This window comes from Rhipicephalus sanguineus, chromosome 11 (genome assembly GCF_013339695.2).
Source record: "Rhipicephalus sanguineus isolate Rsan-2018 chromosome 11, BIME_Rsan_1.4, whole genome shotgun sequence".
NCBI lineage: Eukaryota > Metazoa > Arthropoda > Arachnida > Ixodida > Ixodidae > Rhipicephalus > Rhipicephalus sanguineus.
Genome location: NC_051186.1, coordinates 145,045,381 through 145,062,400, shown reverse-complemented (window position 1 = coordinate 145,062,400; position 17,020 = coordinate 145,045,381). Strand labels below are relative to the sequence as shown.

Genomic DNA, 17,020 nt, shown 5'->3' with positions numbered 1-17,020 from the left:
AGTGTAAGTGTTAGCTAAAAGCCGATTTCTTCTGTCTCTCATTCCCATTACCAGCCATTGTTTACCTCCAAGGTAGTGCCTGGTGAGATTTCTCCTGTGCGTGATTAAACAATAAAAATTTTGTTCAAAACGCCGTTGATTGATGAAATAAACCAATGAAAGACGCCAGATGTTTTCTAAAAGCAAAACGAAAGAACGCCAGATGTTTCTAAAGCAAAACGAAAAGACGCCAGCTGCTTAACGAAAGACGGCAGATGTTTTCTAAAGCAATGGTTTTCTAAACAATGAAAATTCACAGCGTACATGTAAAATTAAAGTGAGCTGCAAGTCGTCATAACTCATCGAACCTTTAGTATAAACGCGCCCGATCTCACGTCGGTGATGATGTACTGGGCAGAGTTCACGGAAGATTCACGGTTTACCGATGAACCTCCGCAGCTTTGCCCACTCATCATCATTCACTCCGTGGATATGCTGTGATTTTTTTAAGGGGTCGCAACAATTTTTCAGCGTGGTCAGAAAACGCTGGCGATCGGTAGTCGAAGCTCCCGAGAACACATGAACCAAATATGACAGCGCAGCAGGCGGTCTGGAACGTACAATTCATTGTCAAAGTCAGTTAAAAATCGCTCGCTCTTCTCTCGACAAATGATGCCAAAACCGAAATGACCGCGCCATAAACTCAAAGTCCACAGCCACTGGGTGATTTGAGCATTGTGTGCTGCTTAGTTACCGTGGCCGCCGCGGGATGTCGCCACGTGCCCACAGAAAGTAAGTCGCGTCTTCGAAGAAAGAAACAAAGGAACGAAAGTGCTCATGGTCATGACGCGCGCTGATGAACGGACGCCTCTTCTTGCCCCCTTGTCACCGCTATCTCCCCCTGCGTAGCTTTCAGAGCGCTCGCTGGTAAGAAAGGAGAGAGAAAGCGTGTAAAGCGTGCGACAAATCCTTGTAATTCCACTCGTACTTGACGGATTCTAAGAACTACTGCGGCAGCCGATTAGAGAGGCAATAAACTCTTTTATCCCAGCCATTCGACGATTACTTGGAAAAGCGTTGTTGCAGGTCCTGTTTTAAGACACAGGATGAGCCACGGGCGTCGTCAGTGCGTACCATGTGGCGTCTTCAAGCCAACCGGCGATGGCGTCGCTCTCACAACTATTACCGTGTTTATTCGAATCTAAGCCGATGTTTTTTTCGAAAAAACAATGTGGGAAAGTGCGGGGCTGGCTTAGATTCGAGTATAGATTCGAGTACAATGACTGGGTTTTTTTGCTGGCCTTGCGAATTTCGGTGGTCGGCTTCGAATCGGGGCCAGCCTAGATTCGAGTAAATACGCTAACATGACGCCCAACCCACCGTGATGGCTTAGCAGGCTTAGGTGTCGCGCTTCTACGCTCGAGCAGTCGATTACCGTCCCTGGCGGGCACATTTTCTCCAGGAGCCGTAGCGTAATCGCAAAAAAAAGCATCGGCGTACTTTAATTTAGGCGCACGTTAAGGAACTGCCAGTGGTGACAATTGAACCGGAGCCCCCACTAAGACGTGCCTCATAATCACATCGTGGCTTTGTGAAGTAAAACTACAGGAATTATTGTTGAACGCATTCTGCCCGGATGGCATATTCACGTTACTACGTGATTAAATATGCATTTCCTTAACCAAAACAAATAGTAACCTACAAGAGAACTAATCATACATACCTGAAAAGACCGATTGAGAGAACATTAATCTGTACCAATAGTGGCACGTTTCTACAGCGGTAGAAACGTGCTACTTTAATTTCTTTTTAATCTTTTTACGCTTCTACGACAGTTTTCAGATCTCTTACCCTTTCAGTAAACTGAACTGCGAAGTGTAGGAAAATACTTTGTTAACTATACATATTAATGGATCCGCCAAGCCCACTTATTTTATTCTCATTTTCTTTCCCATCCCTTTTCTTCAACGGACCTCTTTCGCCAGTTTCTTTCTGTAGGCTGTATAGCATGTAAGAGCATACATGTATGGTGCCGCATTTTTTTTTACTTTTATAGTAAAGTGTGAGTTTGGAGTATGTTGGTATCAGCGATCCGTAACTTCGTTTTGCGCAATATCAAAGTAGACAGAACACACAAAAGCCGAAACGTATTTTGTTAAAGAGTTTTCTCTCTGTATCGCTTTTCCCGTATGAACGTGAAATGTGATTTTACACGCAATGACTAATCTAAGAGCTGATGTAGCTTTGCAAGCAGTAAAGCAGCCTTGCAGGAAAACAGGGAATCTTAATAGCCCAGAAAAATTGCGAAACTGGCATAGCCTCATGCAACGACCTCACAGCATTAAAAAAAAACAAGAAACCTGTCCAGTATTTATAATAACCATGCTTTTCACTTCCTCTATAGGCTTGGTTATGTGCACATACGGAGCAACAACGCACACGTGGGGTGTCTTTTTTTGTTATACTTCAACTGACGTTTTTTACTTGGTCGATTTTTTTTATATTAGGCAGTCACGAGTGTTTTCCTCTTTCACTTTTTTTAATTGCTGCTACATTCCATCAACTGCAAGTGCGAATTCTCCCTTCCCCGTGAAGTAGAGCGATACGACACTCAATGTCAGCGGGGTAAAAACAGTCCACGCTTTTTCAGCCTCATCCTGCAATGACTCGCATACAGGAATGTTTGCACACCGCAGCTGTTCTCGCTCTGCCAGGTGACACCAGAATCACTGTCGACCGAAAGGCGCTCACAACCGACGCTGTTGCTTCGCCCGAACCGGATAAGAAGGAGGATGCTTCGCTGTGTATTGGAGAGACTTGCAAGCGTGCACTCGTTGGGGCCCCGTCTTTCTTCCTCGGACTGTTTCCCTGCATAGCATGGGTCAGAAGCTACAAGTTACGGACATTCATCGTTCCCGACTTCCTCGCTGGGCTTTCGGTAGCGGTGCTTCACGTGCCACAAGGTGAGGAGAAAAAATATTAGCCCGTACGCTTTCTTTCTGTAATTAACCTTCAATTAATGGCTCGCTTTTTGTTCATGACTTTCAGTGTGGTTGTAGCAGGGAATGACTACTACCTATATCATTGCGTACTACCCACATTTACCGCACCGCACCCGTCATGGTAGATTGCACAAACGTTTGTTACTTGAGTTCGCGCGCATTTCAGCAAGAACGTATTTGTAAACAGTGCTCAAGCAGGCTTTTGAGAGTACGCCAATCGAACTCCTTTTCTCACACTGAAAATTTTCCTGTCATCATGATAATTTTTCGCTGAAAGCAGATTTTCACATTTTTTCGAGTGTTCATGAGAATCGATCACCCGTGAAATCCGATGAAAAGGAAAGCTCAACCATTGACCTCACCCCCACCGCTGTTAGCGTCACCAACATGCCATCTGAACAGCGAAAAGACCCTTGGATTGTCTCTCTCTTGAATATGCTCTCCGACTCATCAACTTCCGGATACCCGCGGGCTCTTCGCCGCCAGGCAACGCATTTCGCGATACGGGATACCCTACTATACCGTCGCAACTATCAAGTGGCGGGTCGTAAATGGCTGCTCGTCATACCCAGCCATATGCGGTCTGATGTCTGCGCATATTTTCACGCTGAACCGCAACATGCACACGCTGGTGCGCTAAAAACGTATGAGCGGATCCGCCAACGTTGCTACTGGCGGGGTATGTACACATTTGTGCGAAAATACATTCGCTCATGTTCCATGTGTCAACAACGTAAGACATTTCCTCATTCACCCGGTCAACTGCAGCCTCTACCATGTCCTGCACGCCCATTTGACCGTGTTGGGATTGACCTATACGGCCCACTTCCGTGCTCTGTTGCTGGTAATCGATGGGTGATTGTAGCTGCTGACCATCTGACAAGATACGCCGAAACGGCAGCGCTACCTTCGGCTGGTGCTCGTGACGTTGCCACCTTCATCTTGCATCGGTTCGTTCTTCGTCATGGGGCACCACGGGAGCTACTGAGTGACAGAGGTCACGTGTTTTTGTCTGAAGTTCTCCAACAGCTTCTTCACTCATGCCGTACAGTGCACCGCACATCAACGGCCTACCATCCTCAGACGAACGGCCTAACAGAACGTTTCAACCGCACACTGGGAGACATGCTTACTATGTATATTGATTCTGACCACTCCAATCGGGATGTCATTCTCCCTTTCGTGACGTACGCACACAATACTGCGACGCAATCCACAACGGGCTTTTCCCCATTCTTTCTTTTGTATGGCCGCGAGCCATGCAGCACCCTCGACACAATACTGCCGTACAATCCCGATGCCTCAGAATTCAGCATAGTTTCCGAAATGGCCGAATATGCTGAAGAGTGTCGTCAGCTCGCACGCTCATTCACGGTGGATAATCAAGCCCTCCAAAAAGTTCGCCATGACCGTGATGTGGCCCCGGACACTTTCCCCGTCGGCTCTCTCGTGTGGATTCGACTGCCTTTTCACTCTCCTGGCCTGACTCCCAAGTTTGCACCGAAGTATACCGGCCCTTACCGCGTCATCAAGTGCCCCTCTCCTGTCACCTATGTGATTGAGCCGGTCAAGCCGTCCACGGACAAGCGCCGTCTTGGTCGTGAGACGGTCCACGTCAGCCGCCTCAAGCCCTGCTACGACCCTCCTGTCCTCTCGTCACCTTGAGTCGCCAGGATGGCTCCTCTTCGTCGCCGGGGTATTGTAGCGGTGAAAGAGCAAGGCATGCACCAGTGGGATCATCTCTTGGTGAAAAGGCGCGAGCGCTGATCGCGAGCTGTGGTTGCGGAGCCTGCTTGTTTCTCGCTGGACCTGCGGTCTACCTGCTACCAGACGTAGTCAATAAACCCCCTTGCAGTATGATGGTTTTATGGTTTCTAATGAGAACAGAATTTCTCTAATGCGTTTTTAATGGTATTTCACGTTTTTCCTGGAATGCGAGGTGTTCTCCAAGACTACCCGAAATATTCAAAGCAAGTCTTCCGAGCAAATAAAAGGTTCTTTTTAAATGCAGCTTCACATGGATGGTTGAAGTCGGTGAAAGTTAATACAGCCCTAATTGTAACTGTCGAGGATTCATTAAGTACTCTTTCACATTACTTAAATTAGGACACGCGTTGCCTTTGAATTATAGACAGCCAGCTCGCAGCCCTCGGCCACCATGAACAAATTTTGAGGGTGGCTACACAATAAATATTCATTCTTAACAAGTGCTATGAAATCTATCAGCATTCCACTTAACCTTCCGCTTCAAAAGTAGCTGCAGGTGTGACTGTAACATTTGTGGACATCCGCAGCGCGATGGCAGAGGCGTTTTCAAGTTATTTACCTTATCTTTTTTTCACGAGAAAAGTGAATCACAAGTAAACTGATTTCACAAGTCACTAGGCTGATATATAGAACTTGGAAGAAATGCAGCATACCAGGCCAGCGCCTCCTTTATTTTTTTCAGTGTATAGCAACAGCGCCGAGCGAGCATGCTCAAGTATCAAAGTCCACGTTGACGTCGTGTAGTGTTTCCTGTCCTGGCGCTGAATGCGGCCGGTGAACTCGAGCTACAGCCAGCGCATCACTGACCTTGGCCGATCGTCTCTGTTTACGCGCCAAGGACGTGCGTTGGAAGCACAGGGGCTGCCTCCGAGTTACGACAGTTGCTTCGTCGCTGCAGCCTCGTTCGCCTCGTATTGTGGAAGGGGAACGAGGGTTGCAGAAGTTCGTATTGTAGACGTGTCTTTGTTTCTGTTTACTGGTCAGTACACAAAATTATCATGCAAACAATGCCCTCGACGTCTACAAATTGGTGGCCACGGACTGTCGAAATTTTTACAACCATTTTCGTGAATGCGACGACAATGGAAACCACCGGTGACTCCGTACAAGCATCCCCGGACACTGCAGCGGCGCAAGTAGTCTCCACTCTCTCTTTTCGGCTTCCGCAATTCTGGCCTGCTGATCCGTCTCTCTGGCTGGCGCAAGTAAACAGCCAGTTTGTAACGGCTCGGGTAACGGCTCGGACATCAAAATTCCACCACGAGGTGTCTGCGCTTCCACATGAGATCGCCAGCGAAATCAGAGACCTCATTCTGGCCCCACCGGAGACAAACCCCTATGAGAAGTTGTCGGCCGAGCTCCTGAAGCGCACTTCGTCTTCAGAGAGGCAGCATCTCCAACGACTGCTTTCTGCTGAAGAACTAGGCCACCGTAAGCCTTTACAGCTTTTGTGCCGTCTTCAGCAGGGACTTGGTGACTAGGCCACCTCTTGCGATCAGGACCCGGTACGAGAGCTCTTCCTACAGCGCCTACCTTCGACCGTCCGCATCGTGCTCGCCGATTCAGCGGACTTCTCGCTGGAAAAGCTCGCGCAGCTTGCCGACTCCGTGACGCAATTCGACTCCTCAACCTAGTCAGCGATCGCGACTACTTCCACGACAGGTGAGGCATCTCGCCTTGCGCCACCGGACCTGCAAGCCTTACGCGACGAATTTCGCTCCGAGATCGAACAGCTATCCACTCAGATAACTATCCCGTGTGCGCGCTCTCGATCCTCATCACGCCGCCGCTCCTCTTTCCGCCGGTGCTCCTCATCACGGTCTCCGCATCCCGGCCTGTGTTGGTATCACCGGACTTTCGGTGCTGCCGCCCGAAAGTGCTCATCTCCCTGCACTTTTTCGGGAAACGCTCCGACTCATCACTTGAAGCGGCGAGTGGTGGCGGTCCAGCAAGCAGCCACTTTTCGAAGATTAACCTGGTCAAGGCGGATTATCAGATACTTGTCGAACCCTCGGACATTCCCAAGACTGTTGTCATAACACCTTTCGGTATTTTTAAATACCTGCTGATGTCCTTCGGGCTCCGTAACGCCGCTTAAACATTCCAGCGGTTTGTAGACACAGTCACCCGAGGCCTGCTGTTTTTATTTGAGTACAGCGAGGATCTCTTCATCGTTAGTCGCAACGCAGACGAACACCTTTTCCATCTTCGACAGCTCTTCGAACGCCTTGGCGAGTACGGCCTCATCGTCAACAAACCTAAGTGTACGTTCCGCGTGCCTGAACTTGACTTTCAGGGAAATCACGTTGATTGGCACGGAATCCAGCCACTTCCTTCCAAAGTGTAAGTAGTTCGAGACTTCGCAAAGCCAACTTCTTTCCGTCAACTGCGTTAGTTCACAGACTGATCAATATCTATCGGCGATTCATTCCCCGCTGTGCTGACCTAATTAGACCCCTTACTAACCTGCTCCAGGGCAAGATGTGTACTCCTACTGCATAGTCTGAGAATTCATCAAGCTCGTTTGAAGCAGTTGAGACAGAGCTCGCAGACGCCACCCTGCTTGTTCATCCAACACCAGACGCTCCGCTGCCTCATGACCGACGCGCCGGATGTGGCAGTTGGAGCCGTGTTACAACAGTTCGATGACGAATCGTCGCAGCCGTTGGCATTCTTCTCGCGCAAGCTCTCATCCACAGAAAGCCGCTACAGCACTGTCGGACGTGAACTCCTTGCTGCTTATATGGGTGTGCGCCACTTTAAGAATTTCCTTGAAGCTCGATCTTTTTTCATCGCCACGGATCACAAGCCGCTGGCGTTTGCTATCAAGTGTGCAAGCAGCAAGTTTTCGCCCCGTGAGAGTCGTCACCTCGCTTATATCGCGGAATTCACAACCGATGTCCGGTATGTGCAGGGATCTGCGAATGCTGCAGCCGATGCGCTTTCTCGCCTGACAGTTTTCGTATCTTGCGCCGCAGCACCGGCAACTTTCGACCGCAGCCCCCTAGCGTCAGCGCAAGCACAAGACGAATAAATCGCTTAATGTTGCCTATCTCCTGTGATACTGGAGTTTCGTGAAGTTACCCTTCCGTCCTGCACCGTTCCTATCTTGTGCAACATGTCTACTGGCAACCCTCGACCAGTTGTTCCGAGCGATTTCGGTCGCGCTGTTTTTGACTCCGTGCATACCCTCTCTCATCATGGCATCCGCGCTACTCAACACCTCATCACTCAGCATTTTGTCTGGCCGGGAATTAACAAAGACGTTCGCGCCTGGAGTCCTAGTTTGGAGTGCCAGCAGTCCAAGGTTTATCGTCATACATGCTCTCCGTACTGCTCCTTCACACCGCCTTCGGAGCGCTTCGATAAAGTTCATCTGGACATCCTAGGACCATGGCCTCCATCGCATGGAAACACCTATCTGCTGACATGCATTGACCATTTTACTTGGTGGCCAGAGGCATTTCCCATTACCGACACAAGCGAAACAATCGCTAAAGCTTTTGTATCGGGTTGGGTGTCACGCTTTGGCGTTTCCTCTACAATCACCACCGATCACGGCTGACAGTTCGAGCGTGCCCTTTTCAAGAAGCTCATAGTTTTACTGGGAAGTTCGCGGATTCGCGCAACAGCATACCACCCCATCGCTAACGACATGGTCGAGCGTTTTCACCGGACCCTGAAAGCATCTTTGAAGGCGCAACCCGACATGGTCAATTGGACTGCCACTTGTTTTGCTTACCCTAAGGACGACGTTAGAGTAAGACACCAAGTGTACACCTGCCGACCTAACCTATGGTTCACCGCTTCGCCTTCCTAGAGAATTTTTCGCCACAGCCACGACGCCTATCGTCCCCCGTGGCTTTCTGCCGCACCATTTCGGAAAACTAAGAAATGCAGCCCCTGGAGGTGGTGCTGCATTGACGACTACGGCAGCATATCCTCTCTCTGTACCCACTAGACGAAGTGTCATTCACGTTAAAGTAGACAGCGTACCTGTTCAACCACTTGTCGACATTGGAGCGAACATATCGGCAATGAGTTCAAGCCTACGCACAAGTTTGAAGAAAGTCCTCACACCAGCAGCTAGAAAAGTGCTCCATGTGGCCGAAGGCGGCACGCCGATGGTTCTTGTTCTGTGTACCGCCCGCTTAAGTGTAGTCAATCAACCTATTTTATTCATTTTCGCCGTGATTGACCGCTGCCCTTGCGACGTTATCCTTGGACTGGACTTTTTGTCAGATCATTCTGCACTCATCGACTGTGCTACCGGCGTCCTTCAGCTAGGACTGCCTCAGCTCGTCGCTGCTCCCAATACTACCCTGCCGCGACTGTGCTCTCTTCAAGATGTGTGTCTATGACCTCAGGCAGCCACCTACGTCGTTTTGACCGCACAGCGGCAGGTTCCCGGCGGTGAATACGTCTTCTATCTCCTCGTTGGCGTTTTTTTTTTGAGCCGGAACGTCGCTGTTCCGCATACACTCGTGACTGTCACCGACAACCGTACTTCGCTACCACTTCTAAATTTCAGCTTGTGCCCTCAAGTACTTCCCCGTGGCATGTTCTTGCCCAACATATCTGATGCTGACGAATTTGAAATCGTAACACCAGCGCCAAGACTGATTTACTTACGCCTACTGCGACTAAAAGCTCATCTTCTTTGCCGGATGATTTCTCGAAGATGATTGCACCAGACCCCAACCCTGCACAGACCAATGACATCCGTCGCCTGCTCGCGTCGTACTGTGACATTTTTGATCTTGACGACAGAGCTCTAGGGCCGGTGACGCGAGTCTTATTCGTCGGCGCCCCTATCGTGTCTCCCACACTGAGCGCACAGTTATTCAAACGGAAGTCGAAAAAATGCTCCACAAAGGTGTCATCGAACCATCAGACAGTCCTTGGGCCTCCCCTGGCGTCCTTGTAAAGGAAAAAGATGGTGGCTGGCGCTTCTGCGTTGGCTATCGCCACTTGAACAAGATCACACGAAAAGACGTATACCCGCTACCACGCATCGATAACGCGTTGAACTGTCTGCACCGACCTACATACTTCTCATCTATTGCAGTAAGACAGATAACTGGGCAAGTTGGTATGGATCAATAATTGAAACTTTTTTAGCGCGCACAAAAGACTGCTTATCCTTGTCTTTTGTGCGCGCTAAAAAAGTTTAAATTATGGGTCTCATCTATTGGTCTTCGGTCCGGCTACTGGCAGATTTCTGTCGATACAATGGACCGCGAGAACACTGCCTTCATAACACGTGATGGTTTATACCAGTTCAAGGTCATGTCCTTTGGCCTATGCAATGCCCCTGCGACATTAGAACGGATAATGGACTCTCTACTGCGAGTTTACCAGTGGCCTACTTGCCTTTGTTACCTTGACGATGTGATTGTCTTTTCTTCCACCTTCGACAGCCACCTGGAGCGTCTCGCTGCAATTCTCGCAGTCTTCAGAACAGCCGGGCTTCCACTGAATTTCAAGAAATGCCAGTTTGGCCGCCGTCAGATTAGCGTGCTGGGCCATCTTGTAAACGCTGACGGCGTCCAACCAGATCCTGAAAAGATCCGCACCGTTCGCAGCTTTCATGTGCCCCGCTCTACTACTGACATGCGGAGCTTCATCGGCCTATGCTCTTACTTTCGCCGTTTCGTGAACAACTTCGCCGATGTTGCTAGGCCACTAACAGATCTGCTCAAGGACACCACATTCTCATGGGGCTCTGAGCAGGCTCAAGCGTTCACCGCTCTTATCGGCTTCTTGACTACTCCCCCCATACTTGCCCACTTTGATCCATCTGCTCCATCAGAGGTCCGCGCCGACGCAAGCGGGCACGGCATCGGCGCAGTTCTCGCTCAACGGCAGCGCGCGGTCGACAGTGCGTGATAGCTTACGCCAGTCTCGCCTGCTCTCTCCCCCCGAGAGAAATTATTCCATCACCGAAAGAGAATGCTTGGCTTTAGTTTGGGCTCTCGCCAAGTTCCGGCCATACATATTTGGCCGCATGTTCTCCGTTGTTACGGACCACCACGCTCTCTGCTGGCTCACTTCTCTGAAGGACCAGACCGGACGTCTTGGTCGCTGGGCTTTGGGGCTCCAGGAATTTTCGTTTACAGTCACGTACTGAACGTTTGCACAAGGATGCAGACTGTCTTTCACGTCATCCGGTGGATCCTCCTGACCCCGCTGCCCATGATCCGGGCGGCTGCGTAATGGCGTTTACTGACGTGAGCGATATGCGCACCGAACAACGTCGGGATGAGTCATTGCGCGCTATCATCGAGGCCGTCCAGTCTGGCAGCACCGACGCCACATTCCGTATGTTCGTGCTGTATGACGGCATCCTCTACCACCGCAACGTCAGCATTGAAGGCCCTGAGCTCCTGCTTGTCGTTACTCACCATCTACGGCCCGTCATCCTTGAACAACTTCACGACGCACCGACGGCGAGACATCTCGGAGTTTCACGCACATACGACCGCGTGCGACGTCGGTTCTTCTGGCCTGGGCTATACCGCTCCGTGCGTCGTTGTGTTGCTACTTGCGACCTATGCCTACGCCGGAAAAGGCCTCCTCTGCCGCCTGCTGGATTTCTCCAACCAATTGTAGTTCCCTCTGAATCATTCTATCGCGTCTGCCTTGACCTGCTTGGCCCTTTTCCGATGACGACTCTGGGAAGTAAGTGGATCGCCGTCGCTGCAGATTATGCGACACGTTACGCCCTCACGAAGGCCATGCCTACTAGTTGCGCCACTGATGTCGCGGATTTTTTTCTTCACGACGTCATCCTCCTCCATGTTGCACCCCGACAGCTGCTGACGGACCGCGGCCGATCTTTCTTGTCCAGAGTTGCCGACGACCTGCCTCGATCTTGTGCTACAGAGCACAAGCTGTCTACTGCCTACCACCCACAAACTAATGGTCTTACTGAACGTCTTAACCGCACACTCACAGAGATGCTTTCGATGAACGTCTCTCAACATCCTCGCGACTGGGACGCCACGTTGGCCTATGTGACTCTTGAATATAATTCCTCTCGACATGACAACACGGGATCTTCACCTTTTTATCTTTTGTATGGTCGCCACCCCATATTGTCGTCTCACACCGTCTTGCCTTCCGCGCCATGTACTACCATGTACGCTCACGACGCCATTGACCGGGCTCACATGGCTCGTCAAGTCGCCCGATCTCGTCTCGCGATGTCGTGGGATATGCAAAAAGCCCACTTGACCAACGGCATCGTTATATGAAGTTTGCCCCAGGTGATTGGGTGCTCCTTTGGTCACCATGTCACCGTGTAGGGTGTTTATTCAAGCGCAGCACCGTGTCAGACCGAAGAAGAAGAAGAGCCTCCTTCCACGAGAAAGACCGTGCTCACGAGCACTTGCAGCTAGAATCGACCGAAACGGTTGACAATAAATATCGTTCGTGATGTTTAAGCCTCGCTTCTTGCCAGGGAACCGTATGCCATTTTACACATTTTGGTGCCGAAGATCCGGGATCTACTACTAGGGACCACGGAAGGCTACGAGTACCGGCATGGAGCGGCTGAAATCGAAGCGGACGTCGAGACGATCTCTCAACACAAGAATTATCAACGAGGCAAGACCTCTTCTCGGCGATGCTACAGCCACCGTAGATCAGCTCAACGCCATTTACGGACGTCCCAAGGCGAAAAACGATGAGCTGAACCAAATCAACCAGGAGCTAGAGAGCCACATAGCGGATGAAGAGTTTGAGCAAGAGTACAACACCGTCGTTGAATACGAGGACAACGCTACCAGCGTCACGAGTGAGCTGCTTAGCAAGCGCGACCGTATCGTTGCGACCATGTCATCAACACCGGAGCTTCAGACTTCGTCAGTAGCAAGTACCGCTGGAGCCTCTGGTACCAAGCTGCCCAAGCTTACCATCGCCCCATTTTCTGGTGATCTGTGTCGGTGGAACGACTTCTGGGAACAATTTGACCAGATGATTCACCGGAACGGAAGCCTCACTGCGACGGACAAGTTCAACTACCTGAGGTTTTTCTAAGAGGCGACGCAGCTTCAGCTATTGTGGGCCTGCCAACCACGGAAGCTTGCTACAAGGACGCTATCGACATACTCAAGAAACGCTCCGGAGACAAAACGAGACTCGAACAGGAGTACTTCTCTAGGCTTCGTACGTTGCCTTCAGTCCGTTCAAGCGACTTGACAGCTCTTCGCAAGCTGTACGACCAGGTCGTCATCAACATTCGAGGACTGGAGACCCTTGGGGTGAGCAAGACGTCTTTTTCTGCAATGCTGTGCGACATATTGCTGCGGGCTCTACCACACGATCTCGTTGTGCAGTACCACCGGTCTTGCGCTAATCGCGAGACGAGCGACAGCAGTAATGCAGCCTCTATCACGGAGCTAGAACGCCTACTACATTTCTTGTCCATCGAATTGGAGAGCTTAGAGAAAAGCGAGCTCGCGAATCCACGAGGAAGAGACAGCCATACGGAGAACGCGCAAAGTAAATTGCGCCAGTTTCGTGGCTCGAAGTCCACGTCTTCAGTTCTCCATAACAATGCTATGAAAGTACCCGAGAACTGTGCATTTTGTAAATCGAGCCAACATTCCACGGAAGACTGCCCGTTGGATCTCCCGCTACCGCAAAAGAAGCACATTTTATTAGGAGACATGAGGTGCTTTCGATGCACGACTAAAGGTCACAGGGCGTGTGATTGTAGGCGCAAGGTTACGTGCTCTACCTGTCAAGGACGTCATGCGACGAGCGTGTGTGATCAGCAGAAATTAAGCCAGAAGACACGCGAAACCGGCAGGACAAATGCCAGAATACCGCCAAGTAAAACAAGCACAAACAAGACTATGTGTGCATCTCTGGGGACGAATCGACATACCCTCGAGAATTCATCGAAGAGCGTCCTCCTGCAGACATTTCGGGCTTGGGCAGTAACAGATGTGACATGTCGGTATGTCAGAGGTGTCATAGACGGAGGCAGTCAGCGCACGTTCGTCACAGAGAGGCTATCGAAGAAGCTGAAGTTGCCATGTGTGGGATCCACCGTCATTGCGCTCAACACATTTGCAAGCAATTCAAGTCGAGCAGCGCAAAAGCAGCGTGTTGCGCAGCTCCGTTTGCGTAGCCAGTTTTCACATGCGGAAGTTGACTTACAAGCCATAGAAATTCCGCACATATGCCAAGATATCGAGGCAACTACCACCAGCTCACCGTTCGTCGCTGAAATCCAGAGGTCTGGAAAAGACATCGCTGATCAACTACTATACGGATCCGTTGTCGGGGAAGAAGGCATAAGCGTTCTCATCGGTTCCGACCAAATGTGGACGGTGATGACGGGAGAGGTCACTCGATGCGCAAGCAATGAGACACTTATTGCTATGAACTCCAAACTAGGGTGGATGTTTCAAGGCAACACCAGCAGCGTAGCATCGGATGTGAAATACTCGCGGATTATGGTCTGCGTATTGAAAACAAGTGTACAGGAGAGCGACGAATTCCTCCGTTCATTCTCAAGAGCGTAGGAATATCAGACGCCGTTGAGAGCGAGAGAAAGCTCAGTCCACTATTGAAACAATTTGAAGAAACCATCTGTCTTACGAACGGAAGATACGAGGTAACGTTACCCTGGAAGGAAAATGTGGAGCTTTCTGACAACAAGCAAGTCGCCATGACAAGACTTTGGAAACTTCTCTTCCGACTCTCGAACAAGCAAGGACTTTTGGAGACTTATGACACCACCATCCGGGAGTACCAGCGAGCGGGACATGCGGAAGTAGTTGACGGGCCACCCCTGGATTCGACAAAGGTCTATTATATGCCGCATAGGGAAGTCATTCGAGAGCACGCACTAACCACGAAGGTCAGAATCGTTTTCGACGCTTCTTCTCACGCAAAAGGGTGCCTTTCATTGAATGAATGCCTAGAAAAGGGTGAGAACCTGTACCAAGATCTCGTGAAGGTACTATTACGCTTCAGAACGCACCGTATAGCTCTGCTAGCCGACATTGAGAAAGCATTCCTTCAAATCTCAATTGCAGAGAAAGACAGAGACGCCTTCAGGTTCCTCTGGTTTAAGGAAAAAGAAGCACGACGTTACTCAGAAGAGGAGATTCAGGAGTGGAGAATGACGCGAGTGCTATTTGGAGCAACTCGTAGCCCCTACCTATTGACGGCAACTACACTCCACCATCTAAACAGTGTGCATTTAAGCAAGACCAGAACCGCGAAACTACTTAGTGAATCATTCTACGTAGATGATCTAGTGGCTGGAGCAGAATCTGATGAAGAAGCACTTCAAATCTGCCGAGAAGCCAAGGAGATCATGCAGCAAGCAGGAATGACACTGCGGAAATGGACGACCAACTCAGATAGCCTGATTGACGCATTGGAGAATGAAGAACAGTCAGCAGGTAAGGAACTGGCTATCCTTCACGAGACGAGTGTGAAAGTACTCGGAATTACATGGAATCCACCCACGGATACTTTCACGTTTTCTTTGAGGGGCCTTCTAGAATTTATGAAGGAAAAGTGTGGCACCAAGCGGTTCGTTCTTCAAGCTGCTTCAAGAATATTCGACCCAATGGGATTTGTTGCGCCATTCACCATTGCTATAAGGATCTTCTTCCAGAAGTTATGGACACGTGGAATAGCGTGGGATGAGCAGCTACCTCGGGATCTCCAGGAGGAGTGGCATGACTGGGTGAGTCAACTACCGCTCTTGCAGAATGTTTCCGTACCGCGTTATCTTGGAAGCGGATCTCAATTGCCCAAATCGCCCCGAGAGCTACAGGTGCATGTTTTTTGCGACGCAAGCCCGTCTGCATACGGTGCAGCGCTTTACGTCGTAACGAGCTGCTCAGTAAAGCCCGAGTTGCTGATCGCAAAAGCACGTGTAGCACCTATCAAGACGAACGCACTGCCACGGCTAGAGCTTCTTGGAGCCTTGATTGGAGCAAGACTACTTCATTACGTGTCAAGCGCACTCATAGACTTCGAGATCCACTGCACAATGTGGTCGGATTCTACAATCACGCTGTCGTGGATAAAAGGAGACATAACGAAATGGAAGCAATTTGTGTCTGACAGAGTGAAAGAGATCAGGGAAAAAACAGATCCCTCTGTGTGGAGATATTGTCCGGGACTGGTGAATTCGGCCGACCTGCTCACACGTGGAGTTTCGATGGATAAATTATTGTCCAGTAGCACGTGGCGACATGGTCCAGATTGGCTATGCGAATCAGAAGACCGATGGCCTCTACAACCGCCAGAACCTATCAGCACCGACGACAGGATCACTTCTGAAATGATTGCCGTTCACGTCGCGATATCCAGCGAGACGACGACGACATCGCTCCTGTACGTTGACAGCTACAGCAGCATTGAAAAGCTACTCAGGGTCACAGCCTGGATATTCAGGTTCATTGAACGCTGCCGCCAGACAAACGCAGCACACACTGGATTTCTAGTAGCGGAAGAGATCCAGGAAGCAGAAAATTATTGGATCAGGCATGTACAGCAACAAGCCTTCAGGGAAGAGATGACTTCGATTTCGAAAGGCACATCTGCAAAGGAACCCTCTCGCATCAAAGACCTCAACCCGGTCTTGGATGTCAACAACATCATTCGGGTCGGTGGGCGCCTGTTACACCTTGAAGCATCTGAGGAGGTAAAGCATCCAGTCATCCTCCCGCACGATCATCACTTTTCTACGTTACTGACAATGCGAGCACACTGCGAAACACTACACGGAGGCGTGAGAGACACTCTTCGCAGTTGCGAGAGCAATATTGGATCTGCCGGGCACGAACATTGGTCAAGAAAGTCATACATGGCTGCTATACGTGCAGACGCTTCAGTATTAGCCCAGGCGACGCTCCAACTGCTCCTATAGCACGTCATTGTTTATCATCGACGAACCCATTCGAAGTCACTGGAGTTGACTTCGCAGGACCACTTTTTTTTGTGACTACAGCCGGGGAGAGAAAATGCTACATAGCGCTCTTCACATGTGCCACATCACGTGCAGTACACCTGGAACTGGTTTCCAGCATGACATCGGAAGCCTTCCTCATGTGTCTACGACGCTTTGTAGCACGAAGGGGTCTCCCTCGCGTAATTTATTCTGACAACGCAAGAACGTTTAAGAAGACGTCGAAAGACTTAGAGAAGCTGTTCCAGGTGTTTTCCCAAGAGGATATGTCGGCAAACTTGGGTGAGAAGAGGATCACCTGGAAGTTCATCCTTCCCAGCGCTCCATG

The 17,020-nt window shown here is 50.1% G+C and overlaps 1 protein-coding gene across 1 annotated transcript in view; it reads left to right on the top strand.

Moving 5' to 3' along the window:
* The first annotated feature begins 2,641 nt into the window (after positions 1-2,641).
* The window catches only part of LOC119375472 (sulfate transporter), a 115,054-nt gene continuing 100,675 nt past the window's right edge, over positions 2,642-17,020 (top strand). The window contains exon 1 of the mRNA XM_049411273.1: positions 2,642-2,942. Within this exon, the coding sequence (XP_049267230.1) occupies positions 2,642-2,942 (301 nt within the window). The remainder of the gene's footprint in view (positions 2,943-17,020) is intronic.